General features: G+C 38.2%; 2 protein-coding genes and 1 pseudogene across 5 annotated transcripts; all 3 read right to left on the bottom strand.

The window, feature by feature from the left end:
• LOC115623525 overlaps positions 1-5,214 on the bottom strand; it is a 41,255-nt pseudogene extending 36,041 nt beyond the window's left edge.
• Positions 5,215-5,592: 378 nt separating this feature from the next.
• On the bottom strand, positions 5,593-21,503 carry LOC115624419 (F-BAR domain only protein 2). 4 transcript variants are annotated; one of them, XM_030519155.1, is made up of 14 exons: positions 21,377-21,503; positions 14,270-14,568; positions 13,630-14,196; positions 13,372-13,567; positions 12,676-13,314; positions 11,055-11,339; positions 9,650-9,755; positions 9,202-9,560; positions 8,968-9,140; positions 7,461-8,014; positions 7,222-7,395; positions 6,813-7,148; positions 6,484-6,713; positions 5,593-6,421 (listed from the first exon to the last, which is right to left on the bottom strand). In XM_030519155.1, exons 2-14 carry the CDS (start codon positions 14,297-14,299, stop codon positions 6,324-6,326), a joined length of 3,747 nt encoding a protein of 1,248 aa, XP_030375015.1. In that variant the 5' UTR covers positions 14,300-14,568; positions 21,377-21,503; the 3' UTR covers positions 5,593-6,323. The 4 variants fall into 4 exon arrangements, with proteins under 4 accessions (XP_030375015.1, XP_030375016.1, XP_030375017.1 ...); XM_030519156.1 differs by having other exon boundaries at positions 12,838-13,314; XM_030519154.1 differs by lacking the exon at positions 21,377-21,503 and adding an exon at positions 14,625-14,695 and having other exon boundaries at positions 6,324-6,421.
• Positions 15,766-21,497, bottom strand: LOC115624421 (lysine-specific demethylase 3B). The gene is made up of 2 exons (XM_030519158.1): positions 21,377-21,497; positions 15,766-18,657 (listed from the first exon to the last, which is right to left on the bottom strand). Exon 2 carries the CDS (start codon positions 18,642-18,644, stop codon positions 15,945-15,947), a length of 2,700 nt encoding a protein of 899 aa, XP_030375018.1. The 5' UTR covers positions 18,645-18,657; positions 21,377-21,497; the 3' UTR covers positions 15,766-15,944.
• Positions 21,504-21,822: the final 319 nt, after the last annotated feature.

Here is a 21,822-nt window from a genome sequence, read left to right as displayed (position 1 = left end):
TTGTAACTTAATCTCAGACATGTGTATACTATATATACATATATACACTATGCACACATATATGTGGCATATGTGTGTCTGAGGAAGGTGACTGAAGACTGCGAAGCTTTAGTTGGATGTTCTATTTCGATAATAATGAAGCTGGCATGGCACTAGTCTTCATTCGTAGTAAAATGAACTTTAAAAGCGTTAATTGCGTTAATTTTTATATAAATATAACAGGCAGAAGAAGGCGTGGCAGATCCCCCAGAGCATATATAATCTTAATCGGTATGACAAGACGATTCGATTTAGCCATGTCTGTCCGTCCGTCCGTATGAATACATAGATTTCAGAGACTATAGGACTCAGATGCTTTTTATGGGTACGCAGTAGAAGTGTTTTTTTTTTTCAATTTTCCTACTTTCCATCGATTTATAGATCACAAAAGTTTTGTTTTACAATTTCATTTACTATTTTTTTAAATTTATATAAATTATTTATTTATTTACACCTACAAAGGTACATAGTATTCAAAGTTGGGTCACCGGACTTCAGCTTTTACACTATTCTTTTTAAATTTAATTTGAACTCTCTGTTCTACAACAATTATTCTTTATAATTATCTTCGGGGAAATCTCTGGCCAGTTTCAATTATAATGTTATATTAATTCATATATTCATTTTAATTTTTATATTATAATACATATATAAAAAATGTTAATATATATTGTAATAATTATAATAGAATGTGTCAACAGAACTACTTGTTGATTTACTAAATAAATAAATAAAGTAACGGAAAAGTGCAATTTTTGGTCAAATAAGTTGTTTAGTTGTTGTTGAAGAAAACTCATTTTTGCAACATGACCAACATTTTGTAGCTTTTTATCAAAATAGAGCTAATTTCAGAACAAATAAAGTTACATCGTCCAATAGAAAAGACATCTAATCGTTGTTGCAGACGATCAAAGAGGGTCCAATATACTGCTGGCTAAGCTTGATAGGTAATCACTAATTATGAAGAAAGCTTCATTATTTTTTTACGTAAGCCACTTAATATACCCTGTACTCGACGGATAAGGAATAGTTATTAAATACCTAGTATTATAAATTGAAAAGAGTTTTTTAAATGGTTATGACTAAGAACTCGACTGAGAACGAATTGGAAATTGCGAGTTAAAACACAGAAAATGTGCGGAAAATTGGTAATTACTCTTAGATAATTGTTCATACACAAAAAAAGGTTCGTAATATTATTGCTCTGGATGTGGTTTTTCAAGAATTTCATTTATAAGGTCGGTATATAGTACTTGTAAGTAAGCATTTGACTGTTCATTAAGAGTGAAGGTGAACAACCAAAAGGCAAGCTTTTCAAAGTGAATGGTTGCTAATCCGATAATAAGGGCAGGGCCTTTATGAAAGTTGATTACATTTATCGTAAATCAATATTTGTTATAGACGACCTTGCTTGCGGTTGTGTGATCGTAAAAGGCTGAAGAGCTCAGAAAGTTATATGCTTTCTGCAGGGACAAGTGCAGCTCTGCCTTTGAGGAAAGACTTTAATATACCTTGGCATAGAAATTATGCCATAGATGCTTCCTCCTACTACAGACCAAGACTGGATAGTCGCATATTGCTCCTGGCAGAGCCTGCATGTTGCATTTGTGGTCCAATTTATTTTGTGAATTATTATTATAATGAATTATAATTATGGTATTTTGCTATATGATGACATTGGGTTTATTACCAAACAAATAAATTCCGTACGTGTCTTCCTATTGTTCAAGAAGTCGCTTTACCCATTGGTAGGACGACCAAGAACGGAGTAGCTTTTGGAATTAAAGACCAGGACTAAGTCAAAGCCTATAATAAGTAGCTCCACTAATGCCGAGTATTTTTATACCCTGTACCCGTAGGGTAAAAAGGGTATATTAGGTTTGTGCAAAGTATGTAACATGCAGAAGGAAGCATCTCCGACCCCATAAAGTATATATATTCTTGATCAGCATGACGAGAGAAATCGATCTAGACATGTCCGTCCGTCTGTCCGTCCGTCTGGATGAACGTAAGGATCTCAGAAACTATAAAAGCTAGAATAACCAAAGTTGGCATCCAGATTCTCCTAGGTCCGAGAAAGGACGAGTTTATTTTATTTTTTGGAATTTCCCCCCCTTCCCCCGCTACAGAATTTCGTCAATAGCGTCCACATTTCAAATGCTACCTAAACCAAACTTTGCACACATAAGTTATATATAATTATCTAATGTTGTTCAAAATTGTATCCAATTCGGTCAATTCTAAGAAAAGTTATTAGCGAAACAAATTCTCGCCAGTACAACCCCCACAAACTGCAGCAACAAGTTCGCTCTTCTTCTTCCGCTTTTTGCTTCTGCTATGGGCGCATATGCCTCAGTGTCGGAAGTTCACCTGGGTAGAGGGTATTTCACTGTCGGGCTTGCTCGACTGTAGCGTTCTCTCTTGTTCTAAATATGTTTACCTTTTCAAAGTAGAATCAGATATTTTCGAAATACTTATACTATATTATTATACTTGTATATGACTTGGTAGTTAAAGAACTGCGAATACGAATTTTTATAATGAAAACTACAATATATTAATGTCATTTGTGCTAGAATTTGATTTAGGCAGAATTGAAATTGCAATTTCCAGAAATTATAAAACTATTTGGCTTAAAACGTTGCCTAGTGGAACAAAAATGAAAAATTTAATGCTGAGTATGCGTTTAAGAGATTCCAAATAGGATTAAAGCGGATTAAACGCATGGTTGATCTGTTTTCGACTCAGCCATGTAGCAATATATGGTAGACCTTTTACGATTGTTACAAGTCCTTTCATTATCGCTTGTCCGACGCTCAAGGCTTCTACTTTCGATTGTTATTTGTTATTAATACTATAAATGGCCATGGCTTTAGTCTTTAGTATTTTGAAAACCTTTTGCTGAACTTAGACGTTGTCACTTAGTCTGTTACAGCATTTTAATAGAGCCTTTCAAAATTGTACCTCCCTGCCACACACACACACACACACACACACCCACAATCGAGCTGCTTTGTTGTTGATCTTCAGAGACAGCTGCGCATTAATGCACAAATGCAATTACAATACAGACACACATACATATGTATGTATGTCTTTATATGTCTGTACATGCATTTAAAATGAAATTGAAACGCGACCTTGAATTCAATTTATAGCAAAGTGACGTCATGCGCGAAACGAAAGCAGCAACAACAACAACAACAAAAGGCGAGCGACGACAACAAGCGACAGCTGTTTTATTATTTTTTATTTATTTTGTTTTTTGGCAGCACTTAACAAGGAAAACAACAGCAACAATATATGTACAACACAAGCACGTGTACATGAATATATACATATGTATATACATAGATACATATGTATATACATATACTATTTGTTACAAAAATAACAATTAATTGGCTTTGTCGGCACAAAAAATAAAACCGATTCGAGTGAAGCTCAATTTTGCGCCCACAAACAAATTGCTAAACATTTTAATGAGTTCGTAAATACACACAGTTATCTACATATGTATATGCATACCTACACACACACACATATGTATATGTATTTATGCAAATTGGCTTCCGTTTGTCAATAATATTCAAGCTTGTTTCCAATTTGGACAGCCAAACAAGTTTGTCATGTTCTTTGACTAATTGAAACATTCACTCAAAATTATGTTTTTAATTGGAAGGCCTTTAAAGACCCGAAGCTATGTCTGCTTCTATTTCTTAGGCAGTGAAATCTGTTTGCTTTGGAATCCGGATTAAGGCATGCGGCTATGAACTCTGACATTTTAGAAAGTCCATTAATCAACACGAGCAACAGTCTATGAAGTGGCGAAATAATAGAAAGTAAATTTTATTCTTGGACCCCCAAACTGCTCGAAACGAAATTGCGTTTATAAATCACTTTAACGAATTGTAATTGCATGATATGAGATTTATTTTTAAAACATCTGCGTCTAACTAGAAACATATAAGAATGATTTCTGTTGGTAACTATTAAATATTGATAAATATTAATGGAGGAACCAACGTCAAAGTTTACAAGTTTAAATAAGAAATAAAATGTTAGATTCAATTCGTCACTGATCCCTTAACATCCAACAGACAATTGGTGACTTGCAAAGTTCTTCTCTTTTTTTTTAAGTAATATGAATTTATAGTTTCCTAAGCTCTGGATTAAGTCATGGGATTATGAACTTCGCCATTTTAGAAAAAATATTAATCCACATTAAACAGCAGATGATATGGTGGCAAATTTTTGGAAAGTTTATTTCCACATCCGCTTTGAAATCACTTTTATGAAATGAGACTTAGTTGGTCTGGTCCGATATAGTTTCGGGTCTTAGCTACTGAACTAAGTCTGTGACTTTAGCTTTATTTAGTTTTTGTAATTATGGTGTTTATTTTTAGTTTCTCTAATGCGTTAATTATGTAGATTACTTATCGAAATGAATTCGCAAATAAAATTCAAAAATATTTAAAATATATTAATGAATAATATTTGGAGAGAAACAGTAGTACTACACTTTAGTGACTCTCCTAAAAAAATTTACTTTTCTGCCCAGAAATAGTTTACTTTTTTTTTAATTTTTTAGTTACGAAAGAAAGTAAATTTCTTATTTAAAAAAAAATATTTAATGTATACCTAGATTTGTCGATTTAGTTAAGCTTTATAAGGTAAAAATCGTAGTAAAACGTAAATTACAGTATTGAAGAAATTATGGTATATATTTAAATACTCGTATTTAGATTCATATTTCATCTAAAAATTCAACTAATTTAGCTCGAACAGATGGAAGCGTGGCAGATCCCATAAAGTGTATTTATTCGTGAAAGGATTTCGGAAAGTGAAGCATCTATAATCACCAAACTTGGTGTTCATATTCTAGAGAAGGCTTAGGCGGGACAGGAGTGGGTTTTCTAACTCTGGTGCCCATTTTTAGGTATTATTTCTGAACTAGATGTTCCGTACTATTAAAACTTTTTGCTAAATCGGCGATAATTGGAAAAGTACATCAGTAAATGTGTACGCGCTATATGACTTTATATCTTTATACATAGTGTTGAATGGTATAAATAAAAAGGCAAATGTAAGTGTTAAAAGTACATACTTGATTATCACAGCGAAACGAATCCAATCCGTCTCTCAGTGCGAGTTAACGTCGAGAACTTTTAACCATAACAGCTAAGTTTCTGTTTCTAGACTTGGTCTTTTCCACTCAGATTTTGTTTATTACAGATCATATACTACAGTCACAATATTTTGTATAGCAGCCATATGACCTATTGGTGGAAAAAGAACTGTAAGTTGTGTTGTTTTCGAGGATGTCCGAAGAACATTTGGTATTTATGAGTTATACTTTTAATTTTGTTTTATTTAGTATTTATTCATTTTTAAAAATGTGTATGTACTTTTGTTAACCTATCCTAGCTGCTAGTACTGGTTTATTTAGGGAAAAGGCATATAGTTTAATCCCCAAAAAAGGTGCTCCCACCAGTACTCACCCACCAAGAGTAAAGGAGTAACATATATTTCCAAAAACAAAACCAATGACGGTTGCTTTTAAAAATAATAATTTTCTTATTGCATTTTTGTCTTTAATACATTTTACATTATTGTTGTTGTTGTAGGTGTGTGTGTGTGTGTGATTGTGTATTTGTGTATAAAAAATGAGCATAAAATCAACATTTCCCCATACGCTGTACGGTGTGGGTGTATATATGTATTTGGGTGTCTGTGTGTGAGTGTGTGTGTGTGTGTTTGTTTATATATCTACATAACTACATACGTACGTATATGCTTGTTTGTGTGTGTGTGTTCACATATAATATTCAGTTAAACATAATAAATACACTTTTAGTTAAATATGTCTCATATGCATAACAAATAATACACATCCAGTGTCTTGCGGATATCGTAATTCAATCAAAAATTCATCGCCCAGAGGCGATCCCAACAGACATCTGTACAGGTGTGGGTATCTCAACAATTAGTCGAACTGACAGACGAGCACAGAATTGTGTGAACGCGAAACAAAACAAACAAAATAATGAAGCTGAGCAGAGTGCCAGTTGTAGAAAACCAATGCCTATTCGTTAAATTTGCAATAAATCTGTTAAATTTAGTTCGTTTCGTCTTTTCCGTTTCAATCGATAGAATTAAAATTTGTTAGTTTCTTACTTTTTTTTTGGCTAATTTCACGAGCCTATTGCCTTAACATTCGCATTTTTTTATTGGCTATATAAATGTGTGCATGTGTGTTGTCTTCTTCGTATAAATGTTTTAGACTAATTCGATTTGGCCGAATACGGACTGCTGGAACCCACCGAGGGCGGCGTGGGCGTGGCACCACTACGTATTCCATCGCCTTCGCACACATATTTACCTAAATGGAGAGTTCGATTGATTTAGTAAGCAATTGTGTTTAAGTAAACATCGATGACTTACCAGAAACGAACCGCCTTTTGACCAAAGACAGACGATAACCGCTGCCCTGCAACTCAAACTCAATGCCCGAGAGCGTGGTGCCCTCACAATTGAACTGTGTTGAGAGTATGGCCGGCGTTGAAGGCCCATCGTTCAGCTCTAGGCGCGCCCGCAACGTTCCCACGCCGCCGTCCTGTGAGTTTTGCGATATGTCCGTGAAGTTCCAAATTAAACGATTCGATTCCCCCAGCCTGCAATATAGAGAACCAATATTTTTAATTAGGTGTCCAATAAGAAAAACTATCAACTTTTGATCGAGAAGTATGGAGTATATGTATTTGATTGCTTACCACGCCGAATGGGGCTTTGATTGGACATTCCGCACCGAACCATTCACCGGCACTGACAGCGTCACATTCAGCAAAGGTGAGGCACTGGCCATGGCATGATTATTGTACTTGTAGTCGATTTTGAGCGCCGTATAGCTGGGCTCACATTTCCAATAGCTCACTAATTGGAAGGGACAGGACGAGGCGCCCGGCTTGGTGCGCACCTGATACTTGAGTATGTCCACGTTGAAGTAGGACGCTGTAGGATTTTTCTCGGCCTGCTGGCGCAACAGCGCCGTCAACGATTGCATATTGAACTCGAGCATAGTGCTAAAGGCGCTCGACTGCTGGCGATCGCTAAAAAATTTAAATAAAGCTCATCAGTTGAGGGCGAAAAGAATGCCGATGATGATGATGGTTAGCTTCTTACATTTGCACCAGCGTGCTATTTGGTATAAAATTCTCCATATTTTGTACATTCTTAATGCGAAAGCCCAGCTTGGCTGGATTGGGATTATTTGCTAGCAGGCCGACAATGCCGGCTGGGAATGAAAGCATCATATCGCCGGAGACCTTAACCTGGCAACGCGACTCGTCGCTGCCCCTGCAAAAAAAAAAGTACAAGCAGTTAGAAAGAAGTCCAGACAAATTTGTTGTCCACATTCTTACCGAAAGTAGGCGTGTATAATCTCATGGAATGCCACCGCCAGCGGTATGGTGTCCGATATGCCAATGGTAAGTGGCGAGGGTCCACGCGACGAACCCACACCCCCGATGGCCGTGCGGAACTCCAGACTGCCAATGCTGTCTGCGCGATTCATCGGCGACGGACTCATGCGCCCCCGTCCCGGATTTGTTGTGGCCGTCGTCGCAGCCGGGCCAATGGCTATCATATCTGAGCGCCGTGACGGCGGACGCGGTATAGCAATGCTGCTGCCTCCGGCCGAAGTGGGCGTGGGTATCTGACGACTACTCTGCTTGCTCAGTGTGGCCGAAGCGGGTGCCGAGGAGCTCACCTCGCCCAGCTCCGAGAATATATCACCCAAATCCGCGTAACGATTATGCGATGCATTGTGTGCAGCCACATTGTTGTTGTTAGAGAGCGTCGGACTCTGCAATGGCGCGTATGGATGGACACTAGCCGTGGGTGTAGAGGCATTCGAAATCTCGGGCGATTGCTGACGCGATGGAGCACGGGCCTGTTGCAATTGTTGGCTGTGATGCTGTTGGGACAACAAGGAACAACTTATTAATGGTCATTCAAAAGGTCAAAGCATATAGTTTTGAAATTTCCTTGCCATTGAACTTTCCATTTTTAACAATATAAGTCTTTCATGGTTGAATTGCCAAGCCGAAGCCAGAATGCTCAGCAAATCCCTTTTGTCCGATATGAGACAGATCAATTGTATATAACAATAAACTTCTTGCCTTTTAAACTATTATTTTACATGAATGGTATGCGACTGGTTATCTATTTACAGAAGTCTCTGAGTCACTGAGAGATTATTTTTTATATTTGCAGATGAACTGGTTAACTAATTCCGACACATTGATGAATATAACTGTTGATTTGAATCCAATATCTTTACAGCAAATAAAGTGTTTTTTTAACTCGCGTCCTGACCCTAGAAATCTCAAACACCAACTACTCCAACGACCGTTTTCTTATTTTGAGAGATCTATAAATTACTCCTAATATTGAATATAAGCTCGGACTATTATCTACACACCCATGAACTTTAACATTTTTCAATAAATTACACGCAATACTTTTGAAAGTTTTAAAGTTTTTCTATTGGAATGCCAATGAAAAATGTGTTTCGGCTAAATGGAGTCTAAATGATTTCACTAAAGCAACGATCTAACAATTAATAGAGATTATCCACTCTAAATATCAAAATAAGTGCTAATATATTTCATCTAGTAAATAGTTCGAGACACAAGAAGGTAGCTACAATTAATTTTGAATGTGAACTTTCAAACAATTTTAAGCTCCGAAAATAAAAAACCTTCATTAATTTATAGCGGACTAGTGTGGTGTGAGCTCGAAAATAGAATATCTTTGGACTGTGAAAATTTGGCATTACACAGAAATATAATTTGGCGTCGATCCGATTTTTGATTTCGGTGTTAGGTCTTATCACAAAGGGTATTTTGAGAAAGCCGGATTACGCACCGAAAAGCCGCCCGTAGGCGACAGCGATATATTCTCCACGGTGGCACGAAGCTCATCGACGCTGGCCGACATTGGTGCTTGGCCATTCTTCAGAGGCTTGATTTTCACATGTATGCGACGTTCGGGCTTGTCGTTATCCGAATCCGTATCGGAGTCAGAGTAGAAACTGCCAGCTATAATGCAAATATTAAGATTTATAGCCCATTATAGTTGTAGGAATCATAACACTCTTACACTTGTCATGACCCTCCTCCCAGGCAATCTCCTTCGGTGGCTGTATGCTGAAGCCTTCTTCGTCCACTTCGTAGCCACCACCAGTTGCAGTGCCCGACACATTTGTGCCTCCACTTGTGGCCGTTGCTGCCGCGCCCGCTCCTGCCGAGGCTGATATGGCATTGGCCAGGCCGCCGCCACTTGCTCCACCGCTGCCTCCGATGCTGCTGCTGGCACCCGCCGAATCAACGCTGCCCTGCGCCGAGGTTGCCGACAAAGCAGCTAAGCCACCGCCCGCGCTGCTGCCGCTGGAATTTTGAGTTTTCATAACGCGTCCATGATCATCATAGTCGAGCAGCGTATTATTGGCGCGCTCCACACTGATGGGCACAGCACAATAATATAATATATGTAGCAAACATTCGACAACAATACTATATTATTCGATTTGATGAGCTGATGAACTCACCTGGCCAAACGCTCCTCTTGAATGTTCTCGGCCGCATCGTTGTCCTTCTTCTTTTTGGATTTCTTCGTTTTCGTCTTGTCGCGGCGACTCCGCAAAATGCCCGAAACTGTTTTGAAACAAAACACAAAAATGCACATTTTATTCAAATTCAAATATTTTGATGCCGACAAACAAACGACAGCTGAAACCGAAGCATATACAAATAAAAATATTGTTATGTACAACAACACCACTGTCTCTAGTTAACAATTTCTGTGTAAATCATCAGAATAACTAACAATAATATACATATACTTATACATAAATAATTATGTTTATAGAAGTAGGCGTTTTACAGAAATTCAGCAGAAAAGTAGAACGAACACCGGCCAACTAAGTACAATATTTCCTAGAACCCGAATGAAATGACTGATTAACCATATCTTTACTAATATTATAACAATGAAATGAATGTTTGTTTGTTTGAATTGAAAAGGCTCCGAATGTTGACTGACAATGTTTTTGTAAAAAAAAATTAAGTCCCAAAACTTGGAGCCGACCTCGACAAATTCAAAAGCTTTTTAAAATTTTCACAAAAAGAAACTCCCGAAAAACTTATACATCTGCGGTACAGTTCTATTGATTGCTCTAAAATTGAGTGATAAATTGAGAAGCTATTACTTCTTAAATATTTTGTGATTTTCGAAAAAGCAAAGAACCTCGTTTTCAACAAACGTCTTATTGATTATTAAAATCTAGAAAAGTAAGTAACGTAGTTGACGTAAGCCTTAACATCAGACAATTCAGTGATTATTATTAATTTTTTTTTAAAATTTTTTTTTTTTTTTTTTTTTGGAAAGTTTTTAGTGGAGCTCGGATGTTTGCAAGCTAGTTTAATATTTGTCCTTTAAAAAGTGAAATCCGTCAGATAAAGCTGTATAATTTCATTTATGAATCCCCGTTTAGTTAATAATCTGAACAGCATTTGTAATTCCTGCTATTCAGATAAAAGCCTCAATGTTCGTTCTAAAACAAAAAAGCTAGCAATTAAAAAATATTCAACACATAAATTTAAAGAGCATCCATGATGAGGAATGCAATTATAAATAATCTTATATATAGAGTCTGAGTATATAGAGAAGAAATAAATTGGAACTCAAACACCGCCATAAAAAGTGCATTACCAAATAATGATGTGGGGCTGTTAGAAAGCTTGCAAGTCACAAAATTTTGAATAAAATTATATATATCCAAACAATTCAATTGAAGCCGTGCAGAGTAAAAAATTTAAATAAAAACAATGAATTAGCATTACAAATAAAATAGAAATAATGGTAGATAAATTTACAAAATATAGTGCATTGTAGTTGCTTTTCTTTTTGGTTTGGCTTGGATTTTGGGCACACGAGTTTCGTTTTTCATTTACCCTGAGAATTTGATGTGAATATATTTAAGAGTGACGTTGTACGCCTGGACGTTGTTGTTGTTGTTGTTGTTGTTGCTGCTGTTGCTGTGGTTGTAGTTGTTGCGGCATTGCCCATTACAGTCTGTTGTTGTTGTTGTTGTTGATGATGAAGATGATGATCTTGTTCATTTAATGATTTCGATAAATGTTGCTCACTCGTCGTTGCATTCAAATACTTTTTGCCAACGACACTTGCAGTTGGCGTTAAGGCCTCAGCCGGCTGTTGTGTTTGTTGTTGCTGCTGATCTAGAGGTGTTGATATTTTGTTTTTGTTGTGGATTTTCAATTATTTAGTTGATGGAGTGCGTGTTTGAATAATGCAAGGCATAACAGGCATGACAGAGAAACAAAGCACAGCGCATAAATAGAAATGAGACGAAAAAAATATTATTAGTGTTATTAACTGGAGAACAGAGTTGGAGAGAGTTCTTGAGTGTTTTTGCTTTTCTTTTCCTAAGTGTGCGTTAGGCGTGTATGTGCAAATGTGTGGGTGCAGGTGTGTGTTTGTGAACATTTAGTGAGATGCTTCGGCTGGTGTTTGAGTGTTTAATTTCGGGGACATTTAGTGCGTAAATTAAAAAAATCAAATTATAAATAAATCAAATATACAGATAGAGAGACAAACACATGTAGAAAAAAAGATTAATTTACAGAGAAACAGAAATAGAGCGGCGGTAAAGAATATAAGACTCTTAAATCTAAATTGATTAAAAGAACTTAAATATAACGTCAAAATATACAAATCCTCAAATCTCAAATTGCGTTATTATTTTACCTTTTGACTATTCAGTAACTCAATTCAGTTGTTTTATCTAATCTTCTATCGAATTGGATATAAGGAGCAGCTATTGATAATAATAATAGGCCCTCTAATGAAATAGAAAACGAGTATGTATACCTTTTGAGTTCGTCTTATAAAAAAGTTCTCCCCGCGAATGTTGTTCTTTCTTATTTGTCTCTTTGTGATCGGAAGCATTCAAACTCATAAATCAATAAACCTTTCAATCATTTCTAAATCTATAAGGCTTGTCAATATTTAATTGATGATCAAATCTCTTTATCCCCTCATTGTTCATCATGAAGACTACACTCAGATGTGGATTATCCATTATTATACTTGCTGGACATAAAATAAATAAATAAATCTATCACTAGTAACAAACAAATCAAGAGCAGCCCTATACAATATAAATGTTGATGCATTAATAACCGACATTTCCAAGAGAGAGTTTTCAATGAAAGCTTGGCTCTAAAAAAAACACTCCACTTAAAACACTAAAATTATCTGTAAATGTGGAATATTCACATATATCCAGTTGTTTCTATAGAGAGAGAGCATTTCAAATTAATTGTCACCTAATGGTATGTACAATATATACAGATGATTCGAATTATGATGGACAATTGCATTTTATATTAGTATTAAACACTAGAGATAGACACTTAGTTGATAGTCTGGATAATATAGAGTTTAGAGTAACACACATATAGTTGAGATATGTACTAAAACCAATTAAAACCATTAAAGAAACAGAGAAACAATAAAAAGCAGACAAAACAAAAGAAAATAATAGAATGGAACCTTGATCTATATCCTGAAGCTCAGAGTTAAGGGAATTTTTGGTGATATTGGTGGTGATGTTGTTGGTGGTGCCGGCGTTTGTTGTGCCAGTTGTGGTTGTGGTGTTGTTGTTGTTGCTTGTGTTGTTGTTGATGTTGCTAGCAGAACCATTGGCAGCCATACCGAAATTTCCAGCATTGCCACCAGTTGGCTGTGCTTGTGGCTGCTTGCTAAACCACGATCGCAAACTCTTGACTGTAGAAACAGCAGCATTCGTGGGTGCCGGTTGACTGCCTGCGGGCGTTGCAGCCGCAGCGGCGCTCAGCATGTCCGGCGATGTGGGTCGGGGCGACGATAAGCTGGCACCCAGAATGGCATCATCCGCATAGGGAATACTACCACTTGCCGCTGAGCCGCTGCCCAGCGATATGCCCGCCAAGGCATCAGCGGCAGATCCTCCACCGCCCGCACCTCCTCGCTGATCCATGGATACTAGACTACCGGCAGTGCCGATGGCTGAGCCGCCTGCTCGCAATGCTGCCTGTATGCTGGCTGCAGAGTTCGAATTGGAGGCGGTAACGGAAGCATGTGACTGATTAAGTCTCGACGAGGCCGAGCCCGACTGTATCGATAGATGGACAAATTCCAGTTCAGGCATTTCTGCAATAGACGTGGGTGAGTATGGGTAATCGAAAGGGAAGGATGTGTTTTACATACCCGGCTTCTCCAGTCCCGTGTACTTGTTGAGGACGAACTGCTCCAAGAGCTTGTCCACGGACATGTCCACAAATTGGCGTTTAAAATCGGAATGAACTTGACCCACCATATCGTGATTGTTCTGCAACATTTCCAAATATGTCGATAGAAACTCCTTCATCTGACGCAAATGCACCTCTTCGATCTCTTGGAATCGCTGAAAAGTCGCACAAATGTTAGAATCTCTAAGGTTCAAGGTTCAAGAAGGGAATCTCTCACCTTGCAGGTCTGAGTCATGCGACGCTCGAACTCGTTTTTGATGGGATTGTGTTTGTCGAGCAAGGCTCTGTAATCATCCTGCAGCTTTTTAAGCTTCGTCTCCAATTTCTCGACATCTTTATGCGAGGCATTGTCTTTGCGCAGCTTCTCCAATTCAAGGACCTTGCTGGCATAGAGATCGCGCAACTTTTGAACCGCCACTGTCGATGTTTGTATTGCCTGCACGCACTCCAGAGTCTGAGATTCCTCCTCCTTAACCGTTTTGTGCTTCTTGTGCAGCTCATCGGCATATTTGGCCACATCCTTGACCAGCTCCGATAGTTTCTGCACCATCTGCATGTGCAGCGTGGACAGCTTCTCTGCCGAGGTACGAAGTATGGTCCACACAGGCGCAAATGTGCTGTTTAGTGTCCCTGTGCTTGCTTTATGCGCCAACTTGGACATCATCTTCGAGTTCTGCTCCTCAATGCTGGACTTCTCGCGCAGAAATTCGGACAGCTCCTTGCTGGCCACCAAGCCGAATTTCATGTTATGATAAAGCACATCGAACCCATTGTTCTTATCGCCCTATTTTAAAGAATATAGAATTCGCAAAATATGATTCCAATGCCAATGTCAATAGTGAAGTCGCACGACTTACCCAAAAATAATCATTAAAATCCACCGTCATTTTGCCTTTCTTCCTTCTGATTTCTTGTGTAAAAATAAATTCAATATTCCTTCCTTCGATAGGTTGTTAGCTCGTGGTTTTATCGAAGCCTTCTTCTGCTCGTATTACTCTATAATTGACTTGAGTTTCCTAAAGCCTAGTAATGCTCATGGAGCCTAGTGCAAGTTCAACTATTTGGATCATCATCTTCAGCAAACGTGGCTTGAAATAGCCAAGGCATTTGTGGCAGCGTTCGGCGCTCGCTTCTTGGACGTTAAACTTGGTGTTTGCTGCAAAAAATAACTTTCATGAAACATCGGAGGGCAAACAAAAAATGCAATCTCACGTCCACATTGGGGATATCTTTCAACAAAAATGTCAATAAATTGGAAAACATAAAACATAAGTAGTTATGGTTGAAATAAACTGCAATAATCTAAACGACGACAATTTATCTAAATGTTTAATAAATGTTTTGAAAAGTGTTTCCACACATCAAGGGAACATTCTGACATTCTCTAGATTTTGACTTTTGAAAAATATTACACAAACAAAAGGTTTTATTCCAAACGATACATTTTTTAAAAGCAACACATTATAAAATTTTAATATAAATAGTAGTATAATTGTAGTTATATATTAATAGTTAATAAATAAATAGAAACGGTAAACTCCTTTAAATATTACAAATCAAGATTTAATTAATGCAGCACGGTTTTTAAACACAAATATAAAGATGTACATACATATATAACCAGTTAGTAAGTTCATAAAATTTTCTTTTAAACACTCTATTCCTTACTTACAATTCTGCCTAATGAGCCGTACGCAATTCAATAAAAAATTGCTGCTAAAAAGTACAAATTCATCCAAGAACAAAGAACATTTTTGTTGAACTCTCCTCAATTCATTTTTGTTTAAAGACACTGAGAAGCTGGAGCAGAACCGCAAATAATTTGCACACAAGTTTGCTGAATTGCTAAGGTTTTTCATAAAGTTTTCTTTATTTATCGAATCTTCTCTCACGGAGACTTACGATAAGTAGTCAAATCTTAATCTAATATAGTTATTTAATTAATTACAATTAAATATTTAAATTACGGCCCGTCGGAGTCGTGTCGTCGAATCTTGAGCTGGTACTTTGCTTTCACCTTGGCGATTTCATCTTTAAATCTTTCCCACATTTAAATCTTTCCGGATATTTTCACTTCGTATGTACCTGGGTGCCCCAGTGATGGTTCTCAGTATCTTCGATTGAGATCTTTCGTCATAAACATGATGTTGTTTTATTCGAAAGCAAAAACAATGCTATATCTACAGATATTTTCCTAATTACTGTTAGATTTTATATTCAAGATCCGTGTATAAAATTTAATTTGTAAGGAAATTTTCTGTGATGTTATGTGATTGTGTAAATATGGTTCGTTCATTTTAAGTATCTGTATTCTTGTTTTGGGAATATAATGATCATTATCATCATACAAGAATTTCGGGAATTCAAATTTTAAAATCGTTTTATTTGCACAAACTTTGTAAATAAGAGTTCTAGACATAAATTGTGAGTATAAGTTATTTAAGTATATGTATATGTATATTATGTATGAAGTTAATATCTTTAGACGTGACAAATAATTCGAATAAGCCTGGAGAATGAGCAGACTTCTCTTTACGTTTCTCCCCTCACTTTTGCCATTTCACTTTCGATTCGTTCGTCCAGAGCGCGCGTCAATATGGTGCAGCAATCCTTGATCGCATGATATATAATGTTCTTAATTTGCAATTTGTCCTCGTGATTCGTATGCGAATGCGAGAGACGCCGAAACTCGTGCGTGAGATGATAGCAATGTGTAATATTCTCTGGCGATACAAAGTCCTCGGCCACCTTGATGCAGTTGTGCAGATTTTGGACCTGATGCGGGGCACCAGCCGGTATGAAGACGGCATCGCCAAGACACTGGACAATGGGATAACCCTCCACGCCATACTCCTTGAATAAACGGGCGCGCAGCTTATCATCCAAATACCAGTTCTGGTCGTGGATGGGATCATGATCGGGTTCCAAGCGGAAGCCCTTTTCTAGCGTTACGCGGTTGAGCAAGTCTCTGATTTTGTCGGCATCACGTGCCGGAAAGATGTGCCACAATGCGCCTGGCAGGACATCGGGATCCTGACAACGGGCCCGTGTTATGTAGTCGCAGCCCCCAAGAGCAATGGCCTTTTGTGTGGCCGCCAACTGCGGCTTGCTGTCTTCATCCTTAGGTATGCCCACATACACCATAATATTGACCGCATCCGAGATATCCAAATGCAAGTTTGTGGTGCCCTTATCCGGATGCAAAGCAGATCCATAGGCATTATACATTTTCGGACCCAAGTCTGGGGGTACAAACATTTTGGGCAAGCAGCTGGCTATATTTAAATTCCCTGTACGCAACGTATACTCGGGCATGGGCAAACCCTTCATCAGATCTGCGAAACGTGTGGGCATAATTTCGGCGAAATCATCACCGGGCGGCCAATCCTTGAGTTTCAACAACATTGGTTTGCCATTAACGTCGAGCAATCGTTTACTTATGCACTGAAATCCTTCCCAGAAGTGTCGCATGGGCTGGTTGGGTACCAGGTTGCCATTGAGGCAATTAATCAGATCATTGGGTTTGTCGCCAAAGTCCTTACAAAATGCCTCCGGATGCCAGAGATCCAAATTAAGAGAACGTGCCACCTCAGATATCATTACAGGCTGACCGCACTTCCACACATCCTGGTAGAGCACACGATTATCGGGATGCATGGGGTCAGTGAGACGCAAGAGTTTGCCATCGCAAAGCCATTCGTGTGGCACTCCTGGAGCCAACTGGGTGGAATGTGCCAAGGTCATGGCGCGTGGCGGCAAAAAGCGACGAAGTCCCGCCAATCCTTTACGCAAGAAATTAATATGCTTGAAATTGTCGAATGCACTCGTTATTGGATCCTTGCCCAGCGTCTCCTTAGTCCACACACGTCCTGGCACGTAATCAATGCCGCGTTCTCGAGCAAACTCCAGCTTCTTGGCATGCAACTCCTCTAGACGCTGCTGCTGTCGCAATGTTTGCTCCGTGGCTAGGGAGGAGGCGCTTGTCTGCTGTTTCAGCTGCGACTCCTTAATCATGTCCTGAATGAGAGCCGTCAGCTCCGGATCATCGACCTGTTGCTTGCTCAGCAAACAACCACAAACTTGCGGCACCTGCCACAAGGTACGAACATCGTGCAACAGACGTCCCAGGACATTGAGCGAATCGCCAGCTATGATTTGGGTGAGCATCAAGGATCGTAGCTCATGCTGCTGCTTACCCGCTGCTGCCGCATCGTCATCGGTGCAGAGTAGCCAGTGGTACTCGTCACGTCCACGCTCCTTCTCCACGCGCCGCAACCGTTGGCCGTCCTTGCGATCCTTGAAGCAATCGAGGCACAACCCGAAGCCACACTTGTTGCATGTCCAGTGGTAATTGAAGAGCGTTGTATCGCACACATCGCATATCTCGCGAATGCCCTGGACAGCCTTCTTCCAGGCGATGGTATCGTCGGGATTCTCGTGCAGCTTCAAAGCTTCAGCCTCCTGTCGCCACAAATAGCAGAACTGATCACCAGCATGCAGCAAAATGTAGCGACACACTTGTATATCCATGTAGCCGGCTGTGGGAGCTGTCTTCTCATCCGGCTGCCACACGCTAAAATCCGCCGGTGTCGGCTCATTATAGGGATTGGGAAAGCCCGCAACGCGCAATTCTCCAGCTGCATTGTATTGCAAGCGTCGGAATTCATAGAATCGGCAATAAACATCATTGTTGCTGTTGCTATTATTGTGATTGCCGCTGACGGAGGTGGCAGCTTTGCTTATATGGCGACGCCGGCACTCACGACACTTCGGTATGCGTGGCACGGTCGAGGCATCTACATCCGTTGGCTGTTGCAGCTTGAAACACGGCAAATGCTGCAGAAATATGGTGCAATTCTTACGATATTCCTCATCCAGCTGCTGCTCCTCTGCTGTTAATTCGATCAAGTCCTTATCCTGCTTCTTTTCCTGCTCATTTTCCGGAGCCGTAGCCGAAGCCGGAGCTGCAGGTGTTTCCGCTGCTGCCTTTATACTTGTATCGTCAACTGCCTCAACTTCCTTGTGCTCCAGACAAACCTTCTTGTGTGCCGTATCATTAGAGATATGTATCTCAATTATTGATTTCGGCTCGACGCGTGCTGCCAATAATGCAGCTTGATTTGCGTTATTTGAATCCAACGAACGTTTACGGCTATTTTCGATGCCGACGCCTCCTGCGGTTGATGACGACGATGGCATTGCCATATCAAGTGTTGTGATGGGATGCGACATATGCTGGGCAGCACTGGCGATCGATCCAAAGAGAACAAGAGAGTGAGAGAGAGAGAGAGAAAAATGCAAAAAGATTCTTATTGGCCTGCTGTTCTTTTTTTTCTTTTTTTTTTTGCAGCCGGCTTTCTTCTGTATTTGGTAATGCGTTTTTTTTACAGCGGCGTTTGTGAGTGGTTGTTGTCGTTGTTATTATTATTGTTATTGGTTTTCAAATTGCACATTATCTCGTAACTTCACTTGTTAAACGCAGGAATAAATGCTAATTATTAATTTTTAAGAAACAGGGAATTATGTCGAAGAAGGTAATGTGGCTGACAACTTTCGTTGGCTATTGGCATGGCTCCATTAATTGAATATTAACTCTATTTAGCAAAAAATTGTTAATTTTTTGTGGAGAATTTTTATAAAAAAAAAACAAACGCACAACTACTCACTGCCTCCACATTACCTGCACAGAAAAAACCGTTAACAAAATGTACTTAAGAGTTATCTTAAATTAAATTAAACATTAAAACTAATTAAATGGTACATTCAATACACTTTGCCGTTGAAATTCCACGCAAAATTGTACTCTTTCAAAGTAGAAGTAAATGAAGTGCATCTAATGTGTATTTAGGAATGTCCCTGAATCTTAATCGGTATCTGTGTTCAATTCCAAAACACTATTTGGGTATTTGCGTTTTTTGGGATCGTTTTCTGGATATGAGAACCATTACCCATTTCGGTTCCGCACAATTCGAATTTTAAAAGGGGAACACAGACTTCTTGATAAGTCGCATGTTTAGCCACAAGTAAACTAATGGGCGTTTTACTCATAAATGAGTAATCTACAGATAAGCCGCATAATACACAAGACCCCTACATAAAAAACAAACAGAGAATCCGATAAAACAAAAAAACCAAACATGTACATATGTACAAGCACTTGTATTTCTATATGTAGATAGCATGTGTACATATCTACATATGAACATACACATTTATGCATTCTCTTTATTTAAGAAATGATTGTTTTAATTGTACACATACATATGTAGATAAGAATTTACTTAAAAGCAGATGGAAGAAATCTTAATTTTTTCATGAAGCAGTTCTACTACTCCATATATTACATTTCGATTGTTACTTTTAACCCGAACACGTTAATTACAAGCTATATTCTAGATTCTAGAATATCATATGTACATGCGGGCTGGAAATTCGTTAGCACCATTCGTTAGATCATCAGCAGCTTCAGAACCAATTTGTACCAATTTAGGTGCGGTGATTCCGAAAGTGTTGAAAGTGTATATATGTATGTACATGCATATATAGTATACATACATACATATATTGTATAGTATGTAAATGGAGAAGAGTTCAATTCGCTAAAATGATAGCGACAAGCTCGGTGCATGCTGTTAACAGAGCTGCATATACATATGTGTATGTATGTTAACATTCGAATTAACAGACAGCTGCGACAGACGCTGTTACTACTGCAGGCAGCAACAAGTGGCATTTATTTACACAATATTTTTACACACGAAGAATAATGTATATAAATGCAATATAATTGCATGTTTTGTTAATATGGGGGACAAAAACGAGAAAACAAATTCGTACTAAATTACAGACCAACGAGGATAATTGAAATTGGAGAATTAGCACGCACTACCTGACAAATTAACCTTGGCGACACTAGCCATAAACACGTACATACATATATGAATATGTACATACATACATGTGTATGTATGTACATATGTATCTTCGCATGTAACCACAGAAAAAATATTTTGGGCGTGCACCACAACAAAGTCTTATCGATGTTCCACTACACACACGCGCTTCCATAGTGGCATAAAATGGAAGTGTTAATAGGAATAAAAGAAAAAAAACGTACACGCGATGTTTATTTTTGTTTTTACACTGCACCCCATTTCTCAATGAATTCTCTTCACGTATGTACACCTCCCCAACTATTGACTTTTCATTTCCAGCTACTTTTTATTTTATATAACTTTAATAGAAGTTTAATCGATGAAAAACACCTCGTCGTGCACTTACACATGAACAGGAAAACTTTGTAGAAAGTTGAACAAAAAATTCACATATTTAACTGGCAATTTATGGGAACAACTAAATAAATCAAATCAGCGCCGCCGAAGAAAATGCACTCAAAGCAACGCTAGGCATAACACTGATGCGGTCAGTAGTAGGCGTGAGTGAGTGGACAAAATGATTACAAATTAACTAAAAATAGTTAAAGTCGTACCACATTTCATAGGCATGTATGTAGGTGTGTACATATGTTGCAAAATGTATTTGATAATACCATTATGCTCATCGCAATTAGTTAATTAATTACTGCACGAACGGTATATACATACATATGTATGAATGCATGTAGATGTGTGCGTCAATAAGCAGCAGCACGGCAACACCGTCGGTGTGTGCCCACTACTACTAAAGCAAGACGCTGCTAGGGTCGCTCTCTTTAGTCAATGAATGAATTTTCGCACTGCACCATTACATTTGATATTAAAAACAGTGCCTGCTATAATATAACAACCTTAAAAGCTCAGAACACGTACACATTCCGTTTCAGTACTGATTGAAAATTTTGAAATCAATTTAAATTCTGTACTTAACACTGCATACGCCATACACACATACATACAAAGTAGGTGGGTAGAACAAAAACGAGAAAAACTCAATTTCACCGTGTTTTACTATTGTTTTCCACTTACATTTTATTACTGTATATTGCTAGCACAGTTACACTATTCGTTTATGCTATTTGACATGTGCAAATTTTGGTATTTTATATAAAAACAGACTTTTCTTCCGCAACGCGCACAGCTCAAACATATAAGAACGCGTCGTACTTCTGATTAGTGATGTGAGAAATGCCGAAAATATCGCAAACGTGTGTTGTAAAATGTATTCGCAGTGTTGAACAATATACCCATGTTTGGCTTAAACTTTTATTCTTATATGCGTAACATTTGTAAACAAAATACTGTAGATGGTATGTATGGCATACACTTATAAATTAATAAATCAAATTAAATATTTTAATTTTTTTAATAAAAAGTAAATTGATCACGTCGATATTGTCCAATTGGACAATTTATACTGCAAAAATCATATCTATTAAATGAAACATTTATTGGAAAATTAAATCGTGTTTATA

Source organism: Scaptodrosophila lebanonensis, unplaced genomic scaffold (genome assembly GCF_003285725.1).
Source record: "Scaptodrosophila lebanonensis strain 11010-0011.00,11010-0021.00 unplaced genomic scaffold, SlebRS2 tig00000053-arrow-pilon, whole genome shotgun sequence".
NCBI classification, from domain to species: domain Eukaryota; kingdom Metazoa; phylum Arthropoda; class Insecta; order Diptera; family Drosophilidae; genus Scaptodrosophila; species Scaptodrosophila lebanonensis.
The sequence above is the reverse complement of the archived record's forward strand: the minus strand, read 5'-3'. Positions and strand labels throughout refer to the sequence as shown.